The sequence below is a fragment of the Crinia signifera genome, chromosome 4, assembly GCF_055691185.1.
Source record: "Crinia signifera chromosome 4, ASM5569118v1, whole genome shotgun sequence".
In the NCBI taxonomy this organism is placed as follows: domain Eukaryota; kingdom Metazoa; phylum Chordata; class Amphibia; order Anura; family Myobatrachidae; genus Crinia; species Crinia signifera.
This window is the reverse complement of record NC_139220.1, coordinates 292,342,807-292,356,381: the sequence shown is the minus strand read 5'-3', so window position 1 is coordinate 292,356,381 and position 13,575 is coordinate 292,342,807. Positions and strand designations below refer to the sequence as shown.

At 45.5% G+C, this 13,575-nt stretch overlaps 1 protein-coding gene across 1 annotated transcript in view; it reads right to left on the bottom strand.

Moving 5' to 3' along the window:
• LOC146073200 (adhesion G protein-coupled receptor E1-like) overlaps positions 1-13,575 on the bottom strand; it is a 61,318-nt gene that overhangs the window by 15,486 nt on the left and 32,257 nt on the right. The window contains exons 5-11 of the mRNA XM_083180385.1: positions 12,970-13,031; positions 11,681-11,755; positions 9,661-9,829; positions 8,752-8,865; positions 8,468-8,643; positions 5,172-5,339; positions 1,539-1,733 (exon numbers count right to left, since the gene is read on the bottom strand). Of these exons, the coding sequence (XP_083036511.1) occupies positions 1,539-1,733; positions 5,172-5,339; positions 8,468-8,643; positions 8,752-8,865; positions 9,661-9,829; positions 11,681-11,755; positions 12,970-13,031 (959 nt within the window). The remainder of the gene's footprint in view (positions 1-1,538; positions 1,734-5,171; positions 5,340-8,467; positions 8,644-8,751; positions 8,866-9,660; positions 9,830-11,680; positions 11,756-12,969; positions 13,032-13,575) is intronic.

Below are 13,575 nucleotides of genomic sequence, written 5' to 3'. Positions count from 1 at the left end.
ATTACTATTAAGAAGGTTTGGGAAACTTGGGCTTAGATAGAAGTCCTTTGAGCGTTAACATCTCCTTTCTATTGCAATGGATAACTCACATGACACCCTGCACTGTGGATGCTGAGGTGTTAGGATGGTGGATGTCTTATCTGCTATTTCAGGGCTAAGGAATGTTTTTGGATGAAAGACGTTCAATATAACATGGCAATTTTCCAGATCACAACCACTGTGGATGCTGAATAGCAGCATCTTTAAGTCATGTCGGGAAGCTGTGTGCCACACATGGGAGCAAGCAACCATGAACAGCCATCTCAGAACAGAACAGAACAGGACACCAGACCAAAGTAATGAAGACAAGATACTGTAGCTGGTGCAGCTGGGGGGCTTTGAAGCAGAGCTGGTTCTATCATTAGGAAGCTTGAGTATCTGGCGGAGAAGGTGTGTCTGCCTATCACATAATAAAGCATTTTTATGAGGAAAATATACTTGTACTTAATGCAACTGTGGAACTTCTAAGATGCCACCTCCACACTTTTACTTGAGGGCCTGGAAAGTGGTTATTGGTGTCAGTGTGGGGTCGGAGGGTCAGTATGCTGACCGGAACTCGACCCTGCCTGAGAGGTGGGAATTGAAGGGGAAGAGTGTAATGTGGGGTGGACACTTGAAAACTGTGGGTGAGAAGCGGTGGGTGCGAGATGAATATTTAAGGAGGAAGAGTCAATTGAATGGGCAGAGTGCTTTTAGGTGCACAGTGAAGGGTCTAGGGCAGGCTTTCCTACCTCAAGGTACACTAACAGTGCAGGTTTTAGAGATATCCAGATTTCAGTGTACATGACTTAGTACCTGAGTTATTATGATCTAACCATCTGTGCTGAAATCTGGAAATCACTAAAACTTGCACTGTTAGTGTGCCGTGAAGACCATGGTTGGGAATTGATGATCCATTTAAAAAAAAAAAAATTACAACTAACAATTAAAATTGCAATTTTAATATATTTAAAGCATAATATCATTCTCTTAATAAAATAATATAATATTTTACAAATGTACAGATCTTGCTCCTAGGCCAGAGGTAGCCAACTCCAGATCTCGAGAGCTACAGTTAAGAACAGTTAATGTTTTTCAGGTCTCCTCACAGAGGGGCAGATGTATTCAGCCTTAACAAGAGACAAATGCAAGGGTGATAATGAGAGATAAACTTTCAGCCAATCAGCTCCTTACTGACTATTTTTCAAACACAGCCTGTGACATGGCAGTTAGCAGGTGATTGGCTGGACTTTTATCTCTCTTTATCACCTTTGCATTTATCTCTTGTTAAGGCTTAATACATCTGCCCCAAAATCACAAGTGAAGTGATCAGCTCCACCTTTGAATTTATGTGTCAATAAATAATGAATACACCTGTGCACTTGCTAGATAGCCAGGAAAGCATGAACTTTTGGTAGCTCTCTTGGATTGGCGTGGTCTACCCCTGTGCTAGACTATGAGGAAGTGGATATGGGTCACATTCCAAAAATAAGTGAAAGAATAACCGAATGTATATTTACCGGATTCCAGTTCTGTTGTAGACCGAACAGAACAAGAAGCTGTCCCAGGAAGAGGCATCCACATAAAACTATCAGGACAGAGGTGTGAAAACTCTTTAGAGAGCGGCATAGGAGAAATGTGAGGAGAGTGAAGACAAGGCAGACAAGAGACAGAGTGAGGCCAATGCGAGAGATCCAAACTAAACCAGCATGCACCTGTAGATGAGAGAGAGAGACTGCTTTTGAACACACATACAAAAGAGACATTATAGGGATATGGATCATTCGGCTGGCCCAAGAAAGGTTGACACTCCTTAGGTCGACAGGCAGGTTGTCAGGGACTAGGTCGACAATGCAGAAGGCCAAAGGTTGACACAGTTTTTTATTATTTTAGGCGTCTAGATGTAGACGTCTAGCTCTGGACACTGTCTACGTGTACGGCAGCCCCTCGCATTGCTCGCTGCACTCGCAATGCTTCGGGCATGGTGCCTCGCTATGCTCGGCACACTATTCTATTCTCTCTCCATGCCCTAGTGGATGGAATGGCATGAAATACCAGCTGTGGGAAAAAAAATAAAAAAAACCTCTCGACCTTCCGCTGCTTGACCTAAGGACCCTGTCAACCTCAGTCCCTGTCAACCTTCTGCCTGTCGACCTAAGGAGTGTCTACCTTTCTTGTGCTGACCTAACAACCACATCCCCATTATCTTATAAATTCTGGATACTAGGTTGCCTAACCAGTCTAATGCCCTAGGCAAGATTTTGGCTGGTGCCCCCTTACACCGCCGACACTTCTGACCACAATCCATCCCTCCTCTCCCACCTCAGCTCTCACTACCCAGCATTAGCCAGCAAAACCGTCACCCATCATCCATAGCAATCCTCATCCACAGAGCCAGAACTAGACATTTTGGAAATCTGTTCAAGCAAGACCACAATATTATAAAGACATAAATGGATGTGGTTTTGCTGGGAAGAGGTGTGCCCAGACATGAGTATCAAATGATATCACAAGGTATTGCAACCTTATTCACATTACATCACATGATAGTGTCCCTTATTCAAGATATGCAACACAGTAGTGTATCTTATTTACATTACATGACATAGTGGGGGTTATTTTGGTCCACCAAACCCTGCCTTGCGAATATGGATTTGTGTGGTGAAAAAACCTCTTGGCGCTAGTATGATTGAGGGTCACCTATCTAGAGTAAAGGGATAACTCCCCTTTATCCCCCAAATAAACGTGAAAAAACAAAATGTACTCTAAATTTTGGCTCTCCTCCCACAAACACTTTTATCAAGGCAATATAGAGTGTGTGTAAGGAAATAACAAGTTATACTCCCCTTCTGCAGTATGGTGACTCCATAGAGCCCACAAGGCTTTAATTGGAGTTTTTCTCAATTCTTTACTCAGGTATATATTTTTTTCCAGTTTTTATAAAATAGAAAAAATACAAAAATACAATGTGTAAAATCACCTCTGACAAACGTATATTTCGAATGAGGGTATACTATTCACTATTTAAGGGTTAAAACAAGCATATCATGGTTTCTTTAGAATGGGATAGCGTACCCCTACTCACGGTCAGATGTAGTATTCAATGTATATCAAGGTTTCTTTCAGGTAAAAAATATTTATTCCAAAATACGGTACTGGCGCCGTGCTACTTCCGGGTTGTACGTTCGCCACAAACTATGTAAAATAAAGTAACTTAACTCCATGCCAACATGGATAGTTCATACCTCAACTCAAGGGAAGAGGGTAAGTGGTAGAGTGGGTGTCCGCACGGGTTCCAGATCCGGATCTTTTGGAGCTTGTGTGTATATTCCACGACATCTCTGCCTTCACCCTGAGTTCTAATCAAGGTTTATGTTTTTACACTGGAATGTATTTTGGAAAAAAATCTTTTTTACCTGAAAGAAACCTTGATATACGTTGAATACTACATCTGACCGTTAGTAGGGGTACGCCATCCCATTCTAAAAAAACCATGATATGCTTGTTTTAACCATTAAATAGTGAGTTGGGGTATGCCAATAGTATACCCTCATTTGAAATATACATTTGTCAGAGGTGATTTTACACATTGGATTTTTGTATTTTTTCTATTTCATAAAATCTGAAAAAAAATATATACCTGAGGAAAGAATTGAGAAAAATTCCAATTAAAGCCTTGTGGGAGCTATGGATCCCCCATACTGCAGAAGGGGAGTATAACTTGTTATTTCCTTACTCTATATTGCCTTGATAAAAGTGTTTGTGAGAGGAGCACCAAAATTTAGAGTACATTTTGTTTTTTCCTGCCTTGCGAATGGCTGGCTGGGGCATGTACCTGGCAAACAGTCTGTTCGCAGTTGGTGCACACACCCTGCGTATGCACATGCACAGAAATGTGCACGGTCCCCGTGCAAACACATCAGTGTCTCTTATTCATGTTACACCACACAGTACCAGTCCACCGCTGTCAAGATGAGCCAGCATGTTGGAATACATCCCCATAGGCATTTGCCTAGTTTGCCTATGCCTAGGACCGACTCTGCTTGGTTTTAAATTCTGCACCTCTGATCATGTCCATGCCTGCTCTTTGCTTGGAAGAGCATTGACTGTTTAAATATTTGGCATAAACACAATCAGAAGCACCAAGTTTTACAACCCAACACTCGGTGGCATAACTACTATAAGGCAGCCCCAGCTGCCGCTTGGGGGAGCAAGCCACAGTGGGGTCTATGTGGGTGCCAGCACCTGCTGGACGCACTGACATGCTGCTGCCTGCCACTGCCCACTGGCTGAGCACCGGAGGTGAGTCAGCCGCAGTGCGGGTGCGGCCATGACAGAGACGACAAATCCCTTCCACTGATTCAATTGACTGTAGACAGAGCTGGCTATTGGCTACTGTGTACAGGACGGGTGGGCGGATCGGCGTGCTGGGGAGGCCCGGGATGCGTCGGAGCCAAGGGAATCAGCAATGTTTGCTGGTTTCTCTTCCTCTATCATGCTTCAGCTTCTCTGTTATGTGTGTGACGTCATCACCTCACGCTGGGGAAACACGATGGAGAGGGGGCGCCACAGTGCCACAAACTTTTTGGCAGGGGGAGCAAAATTTATAATTACGCCTCTGCCAACACTTCATAAAGAATATCCTAGATCAGTGCCTACATAGAAAATGGAGGTGTGTGAATTTACACTAAAGTGGGGTACACAATAGCCAACAGTGCAAATGATATTACAAATGATTTCTCTTGAACTGAGTGGAACTCCTGGATAAACAATATAGTGCATACACATAAAACTATATGGTTAACAATATTGTTCAGTGTACTCAAAAAATGTGTATAATGAAAAGCAAGAGTTACGGTTCTAATATTCATCTAGATGTGAATATTTCTTACTGCAAACTACTATTATTTGTTTGATATTGTTCAGTGGCCACATACAGGAGTAAAGCAGTCATTGGTGATATACAGTATAGTAGTCAGGATTTTACTGCATGTACAGATGACAGAGGGGGTCGCCAATTACTTATTACCAATATATTGTTATTGTGTATATCGTTAACTATTATCGGCTAATGTGTATGTTCAATCAATGTATTATTATTACTTTTTCCTTATTATATCATTATTTCCATATAGCACAATAATGTACGTCACCTGAATTTCACCAGGGGCCATGAGCACAGCAAAGGTGGAAAGATGGTTGCAGACGCAAAGTGTATAGTTCTCATTATCTGACTGCTTGGTCTCACATCCGAGGCTTGACCAATCTTTCTGTTTCTTATCCCAAAACACACATTTGAATATGAAGGAAGGTCTAAGTTGCTAATGGGAAATAAATGTGATGGGGTTATTTAAGGGCACAAACTAGCCTAACATCAGACAGTCTTAGCTTACCATGAAGCAGAAGATTAGTGAGATTTTGCAATGATTTCTTATACAGTCCCAGGGCTTAAAGTGGTCCTGGAAAGGTGGTGGAACTCCTTTCCCAAACACCGACCCCCCATAAAGGGATAATGGTACACACAGTAGCACATTCATATACACATTACACCACATGTAGTGCCCTTGATTCATATTAAATCCCACAGTAGTGCCCATTATACATATACTGTCCACCATGGGTCCTCAAACTGCGGCCCTCCAGATGTGGTGAAACTACAAATCCCAGCATGCCTTGCCACAGTTTTCCTATAAGGGAGTGTTAAAACTGTGGCAAGGCATGCTGGGAATTGTAGTTTCACAACATCTGGAGGGCCGCAGTTTGAGGACCCAGTGTCCACAGTTGTGCTGCTTATACACATATGTCTATGTCACTCAAGAAGCCCACTGTCCATGTCCCTCAGCAGCTTCATGCCATGTGTCCCTCCAGCAGCTTCCACACCTCTGAGTTCCTCCAAACTCCTCTCACCGGTCTTCAGCAAGCACAGAGCCTGCACCACTTAGTGGCTCTTCTTTACTTCAGCAGCAGTGATGGCATGACCAGGGCCTGCGCCACCACTAGGCAGCTTTAGGCATTTGCCTAGGGTGCCGACCACTGGAGGGCGGCAGTTCGGAGCAGGTCCCCCCCCGGATGGAGGTGAGTGGAGGTGAACTCTCCCCCCCCCCCCAGCAACTTGGCGGCCACTGCCACTTCTCCCCCGTGGAGTGACTTAGCGGCCCTCACCGCCGCATCACCCAGCACCCCCTACTCTCTTGTGCAGACTGGAGCTGGCAGGAGCGGGCAGGGTGGTCTATGTGGTCTGAGGGGTACCTGCGGCCAGAGCCGTCTTAACAGCAGTGTGGGCCCCTGGGCAAAGCAATGCACTGGGGCCCTTACCCTTTCTCCCCTCCTAGGGGTGGGGGGTGCTATCAGCAGCAGCTTTGATGTCCCACGGGTGGCAGGGGGTGCTCTATCTTCCATTCAACATGTAGGACCTGGAGCAGTAAGTTCTACTAATTACTCCTTAACTGCACAGGTGGTGGGAGGAAGAACACTAACGTGTGGAAGGGGGCACTGAGCTGAATGAAGGGCCCCTTGTAAATGACTTCCAGGGAGGTAGGGGGAGTTTTATATGCAGGGGAGGGTTGGATAATGGAGTGTGCTTAATATTCATCATTTTCCGGTGGAAGGGCAGCTTGTATAACTGCAGATATCGCCATTATCTGGAAATAGATTTCTTAGCCTTCAATAGTATAAAAACCTAGCGTCTCAACTTTCAGGAGGTGCTGGGTACTTGGGGATCAGAGATCAGGAGCCAGAGCAATCCATTGACAAAAATATAAAACTGTACACCAGACGTTTGGAGCTGGAGCAGGGACCAGCTGCTGGAAGGCTGATATCTCTGGTTCTGGGCATGATAGAGACAAGCCGCTAGTGTCGACAGAAAGAGCAGAGTCCCAGATTTTGGAATATACTCTAAGAAAAACTAAGTCAGAGAGAACCTGAAAAATATGACTGGGAATTGCAATTAACAGGTCAGATGTGGACTGCTGCTTTGAAGTTGGATATCTCCAGTTCCCCAGGGCCAATTTTTAAAATGTTGATATCGCTGGAAAAAGGGGATCCTCAGCTATCAGTATAGGGCCCATATACACCTGTGGCCCCTGGGCAAGTGCCCATTAAGCCCATATGAAAAGACGGCCCTGCCTGCGGCGCTGTCTGCAAGCCACAGTCAGAGGGATCCCTGCGGCACTGTGTATTAAGTTGGCAGTGACTTGGAAATAACTAGCGCTATCCACCGGGCAGCAGCGCGGGAAGCGCTGCTGGGTTTGAAAACACTTGCCGCACGCTGATAGGCTGAGATTCAGCCAATCAGTGTGTGACCCTGCAACTTAATACACAGCAACGCAGGGACCCCTCTAAGCACGGTTTGCTGACAGCACCGCAGGTACCCCTCAGACCGCACGGACCCCCTGCTGCATGTAGGTGAGCAGCCAAATTGCTTGGGCATGACATCACATATCTAACTCTCTCTGCACATGTTACATCTGCCACCCCTGCAGTGCACACGGTTTTGCCCATTTTGAAGACAAATTTGTACTGCGATCAGATCTGAATAAGGGCCTATGTACTGTATATAATTTTCTAGGATGCATAAGAGGAATGATAGACATAATTGCTGTGTACAACACCCCCTCTTTCCATTTTCCGAATCTTTACAAAATGTAGTATCCTTTCTATGTACAGTAAAAGTAAAACAAAAAAACCCCATAAAATTGAGGAATCTTCTGGCATTATCTGCTTTTAAAGTGTTGGAATTGAAACATTAGGGCAGATGTATGAAACAGTGTTATGGGGGAGAAAAGGTATCAGTGCATGTTATGTATGAAGGCGCCACTGTTCAGTAAATGATAGCATGCTTATACAAATGTAATAAAGTATGACCTTTCCATCCCTTGTTCCACCTCCTGCAGCTATCGATTTCGACAGCTGCAGGGTGGTGATGCCCTACTGCCAGGACAGCTTGTGATATCATGCATGCCCAGTGAGCTGGCTGAGGGTAGAGGGGGGGGGGGGGGGGGCAGATTGATGGGGCATGCACAGTACCAAGCAGTTGCCCATAAGGAGAGCCAAAGAGGGAGGACATAACGGCTCTCTTTATTGGCAATAGGCAGCTTCATACATTTGGGGGATACGGGTGGCCACTTCTACGTGATATTGTGGAGAAGCGGGACCTGCTATTTAACAAAGAAAAAACAGTATTGTAAATTGTTTCTTTTTATTGTTTTTTATAATTTTTTTGGCAACAAAAGAGCTGGATAGAAATTCCTTTTCAGATTGACTTCTTTTATTTCCCCTCTTCAGTAGGCCTGCTGCCCGAACATAAGACTGCTCACAGCTCTCCTGAGGTGGCTACTGCTGTACCCTGACATGTTTCTGGAAGAGTTCCAAGACTTTTCTAGCCACATACTCACTTCCAAATGCATGACAACTGGCCAGACACACATCTATTCTTCTAGTTCATACTGACCTTCAGCTGTCTCAGGTAGAAGGATACTGGGGGATCCAAGTTTTCTGTATTGTTGCTGGTGATGACTCCACTTACCACCTGAGAAATAATCTCAGATGTACCTTCGTGATCAGAGTCTTCTAATGCCCTAAGAACACTGGAATCTAGGGCTTTTTGTAAGATAAAAATAGCTCCACCTGACAAGTACATGAAGATAATATGAATCTAAATTAAATAAAAAATTGTTCTTCATAATTTATTACATGAACACAGAGAATAGTAGCACACGTTTCAAACTTCCTCACCAGTTTCTCTGCTCAAGAGTGCACATGGAACATCCATGGTGTTGCCCGGGACATTTAATGTAATAACGGATGTTTCATCAATACAGATATCTGAGGAAACTTTCATCTGAACCTCTGTAGAAGGAAAATCTGGTCATTACAATGGACATGAACGATTCCATTATTGTTTGAGAAAGAGTGTAGCTTACGGGGAAAAAGTGTAATTGAAGTTTTTTTATGCATGTAAATGGAGATAGCTACAATATAGAACTTTCAACAGGCCAGATTATCAGTCCCAGAAATGTAAGGACACAATGTAGCAGAACTAAGAAATAAGGTTTCTAGCTAAATGTGCCCACACACGGTGCGATTTTCACATGCAATTTGAACTTTTTCGTTCAAATCGTATTGACTATAGCTCAAATTGCACTGTGTTATTTTTGCCTTGCGATGCGTGCTCCTGTGTAGTCCATATCGCAAGGCAAAATAGTATGTGCAAACAGGTATATATGTACTACATCGCATCGGGTCTAGTTCAAATCGCACCGTGTGTAGGGAATTGCATGCAATATGTACTTTACATAGTTACATTATGTATTGATTTGTAGTCTAGTCCAAAGCTTATGTGGTTCAAATCTTATGTAGTCCAAATCGCATAGTACACATTGTATAGCTCAAATCACACGTACCACACATCACCATGCATGGGCCCCATAAGGAACATCTTGGTGTGATTTGAGGAAAGTTTGAGGTGGAATGGATGGCTCACTACATGGTCAATTATAATCAAATATGTCTTGCTGTTTGGTCCTTGAATGTTACCATGTTACATACTATACCAAGAAGGGCCACATTGGACACTTATCCACAAAAACATTTAAAAGGAACAGTAAAGACTGTAGAAGGGGGGAACTATTTCTACTTGCTCACCAAGTTCAGGGGTACTGATATTTTGGTTCCTGAGATCTTTTGTAAAAGTTTCCAACAGTGAGGTCTCCACAATCTCTAGTATAGAGGTGACAGCGGTGCTGAGATCTGAGGCGTTTAGGTTGGTCAAGTGTGTTTCGTTGAGAACTTTGGTGAACTGAAATGCCACCTCCTAGGATTGCAAAAAAGACAAAAATACATCAGTAAAACCCATCTAATGAGGCTTTAGGATCTTCTAGACAACGAGCTGAACTCTATACCTCCCGGTGACAGTGCTGCTGCAGCGTTTACAATTAATAATGAAAAAGGAAGTACAGTGACACTAGTTGGATTCATTTGTATCTGTATATCGCATCCAACCGATCTCACTGTATATAAATAGGATAATCACATTAATACCACACCACATATCTAGAAACGAGGAATCCAAGCATCTCATACAGAAGCGGAACTACTGTATTATTGGTGCAGCAGGGGCAGTGCACAAGGGCCCCGGAGGACTAATGGGCCCACAAACCAGCAATGAGTTACCACCTGGCACTCCTGCTGATCATTTTGAGCAATGTTGGATGAATGAGTGCAAAGAGCAGGGTGGTCCCTCTGCCTGAGGGACTTGGCCCTTACCTTAGGAAGGCAGGGATGAATGTATGTTCCAGACTGATAGCAAAGACCTGCCACCTATGAGCGCATATAATCACAGTGCCGACAGCTCTGATTAGAGGGCGGGGTCATTGGGAGGTGGGGAGTCCATGCCCCTCTCAAAAGAAAATATGTAGGGGCTGGCGGCAGGGTGCGGTTGTTATCGCACCCTTGCTCAGGGAAAGAGAGGAAAGGCTGCGGTGCCTGTCCTCTCTCCTCCACTGCCTGGCTCTCTGCAATGAGGGAAGTGGATAATGGGCCCCAGGCCCATCCTTTACACCTGGGCCAGAGTAAAAAGTACCTGCCCCCCCCCCCCCCCCCCCTCCAAATCGGCGCCACTGCAGTCATACTGCCGACACATAACAGACTGCTGTACATAGTTTCTGATTCACTTCTGTCTGTAAATTAACCCCTTCAGTGGTGGGTTTTTCTGGGGCAGGAGTACCTAAATAGGACAGGTTTTTCCTGTCCCAAAAAACCATCCACTGATGGGTTAGAGGAGTCCTAGTGCTCCCCTCCCCTCCTGTGACCCCCCCCCCCCCAGACCCTCCGCTCCAGTGATCTACAGCGGAGTTCCCCTGCTGCTGCCAGTCATAGCAGCACACTAGCAGGCAGCAGGCGGCAGGCTCGGCTAGGCTCGGGAGGACTCAGACGCCTAAACACCCGAGCGATCTGAGTCCCCCGAGCTGTGCCGAACATCCCCGAGCCTGCCGCCATCTCTCCCACAGTAATGGCGGCGGCAGGGGAGCTCCGGAGCGAAGGTATGGGGGGGGGGGTACACAACACTGGAGGTGGGGAGGGACTTGGAGCGGCCTAGTGAGGGTCGCTGCTGAGGTGATGCGCTAGTGGTGCACACCTGCAGGCACCACTGGCGCACACCTGTAGATTTGTGGCATGGCCGGAAATTTTCCGGGACTGCCCGCTGCGGCACCGCAGCTTGGCCCGGAAAATTTCCGGGACTGCCACGGAAGGGGTTAAAGGCAGCTCACATCCAGTGTAATTGGCACTGTCAGAGTATATCTACCTGAGTGCCAAACGAAGGAAAGCCAAGAGGTGGGGGCTTGTCAAAGACAGAGCAGGGGCCAATGTGTTCCTTCCTCCACCAATGTACACGTACTCCTCACAATGCAGGATATTGTGCTTGTAACCGTAATCCACTGTCTTCCCATGTCACTCTCTCCCTGTCACCCACTCTTTCTCCATGTTACAATCTGCCTAACCCTGCCTTACAATGTCACCCTCTTCCTCTCCCTGGCACCCACAGCAGTGTTGCATATTGTGAACTTGGGTTTAGGGGGAGGAGGCGGCTTAAATTATATTTTTTGCACCTGGGCCAACAACACACAAGCTCCACCACTGATCTCATACATCATTATTTTCTTACCTTCGCAGAAATATTGCTGTCACAAGACTGTTCTTGAATACGGGCATTGGACCTCAGCAAAGAGCACAATGCATCCTACAGATAAATCAGATGGTTATAGTATAATTGATGTTTTGTTTTCTTCCAGATTAACTCAATTTCAAGCTTCCATCAATTCCTGCAGTCAGCATAGTAGCCATCAGAACTGGCAGTATATGATATGCTAGTACAGGGATACAAAATATATATATATATATATATATATATACACTGTATATATATATATATATATATATATATATATATATATATATATATATATATATAATGTACTTACAGACCAAGTTCTCCATTTTGGAAACAGAGGTTTTATATGTAAAATGTAGTTAGTACACACAAAATAGCTCTGCCAAAACACAGATGACATATGACAGGATTGGGTAAAACCGGAACCGGAATGGACCCCAGAAAGAAATACCAGTCAGGCTCCATTTAACAAATTCTGCCATTTAGGAGCTTGTAGTGAGCCATCCAGGGAGTTGCCTGTACAATTATTTATTTGTGTATAAAAACTTGCTGAAAACACTTCAGAATTCAAGGGATGAGTGGCAGATGCTCATCACAGGCAGCTTGGTGACCCACCCTCCAATTTTCCAGGTTATTACATAGTAAACTACTGTATTGCTGTGATTTGTTTACACGTTAGACTATACAGTAGGTGGTTATAGCCACGTCAGACGTTTACTGTGTATATAAGGTGCCAGGGCCGCCGACAGGTGGGGTCTGGGGATACTTGAGTCCCGGGCCCCGCTGCTCTGACAGAGGGTAGGGGCCCGGGCAACTCTCCCTCAGCAGGTCAATGTCCAACCCGCCCGCCGCTATCCTCCCGAGTCCCGCCGCCCGGCTCCGAGTTGATTACCCGTCGCCAGGACTCGGCCACAACCGTGGCGTGACTGACTGACAACACCCGAAGAGCGGCGCAGCAGCACAGTCACACTGCTGCATGCTGCGACCGCGTGAGAGAGGAGCAGGAGCTGCTGCCAGTGCCACTGCCCGTCTGCCAGACCCGGTCCCCGCCTTCAACAGGTACCCAGATGATTAAAAGTGACCGGGGCGGGGGGGGGGGGGGGGGGGGGAGAGTATGCATCCCCACTGCCCACCAATGTCTTTGTTTTATTTAAACATGCACCTGACCCACTGCCCACCAATGTGTTTTTTTTTTTTGGGGGGGGGGGGGTCTGTCTGGGCTGTCCTGGGCCCCACAATATCTAGTGTCAGCCCTGTAAGGTGCATTTACTAGTACTACATACCGTGCGATTGAGTCTTTTGCACTTTTTCAGCTCAATGTTAGGCTGTGGCTGACATTTCTTTTCTGGAAAAGTAAGAGAGATAGCTGTGAATGCATTCCGGTTCACAGGTCACACAAACCAATAACACAATATTTCACAGATTTAAAATGTAGAATCAGCTTAATGAGTAAGTATATCAGTAACACATCCAGATCTGCAATAGCAGCATAAAAGTCTAACTTCTCCCAGTATCTTATCTTAGGTTTCTTAGAGGCACAAATATCTTTGATCACATTTACAATGCGATCTGGGTGGAATATTACCACACAGGATCGCATTGTAAAATGTAATCACATCACAGGGATGTACCATCCCTGACAGTGCAGGGACAGGGCTCCGAAAGCAGCCTGTCCCTGCGAAACGCTGACCCGGAAGTCAGGGGTATGCGCTGACCCCCTCCTCCCCCCTCCCCCCCCCCGTGACCCCACTGACCGCACTGCTGCTCGGGAATCAGAGAATCAGCCTAAACCCATATAGAAGTGGGGAAAGCATCTCAAGACCTAAATCAAGACAGCCACTGACATTGCTCCTTTCAGCCAAATAGAGCAAAGAATCACAATAAGTGGG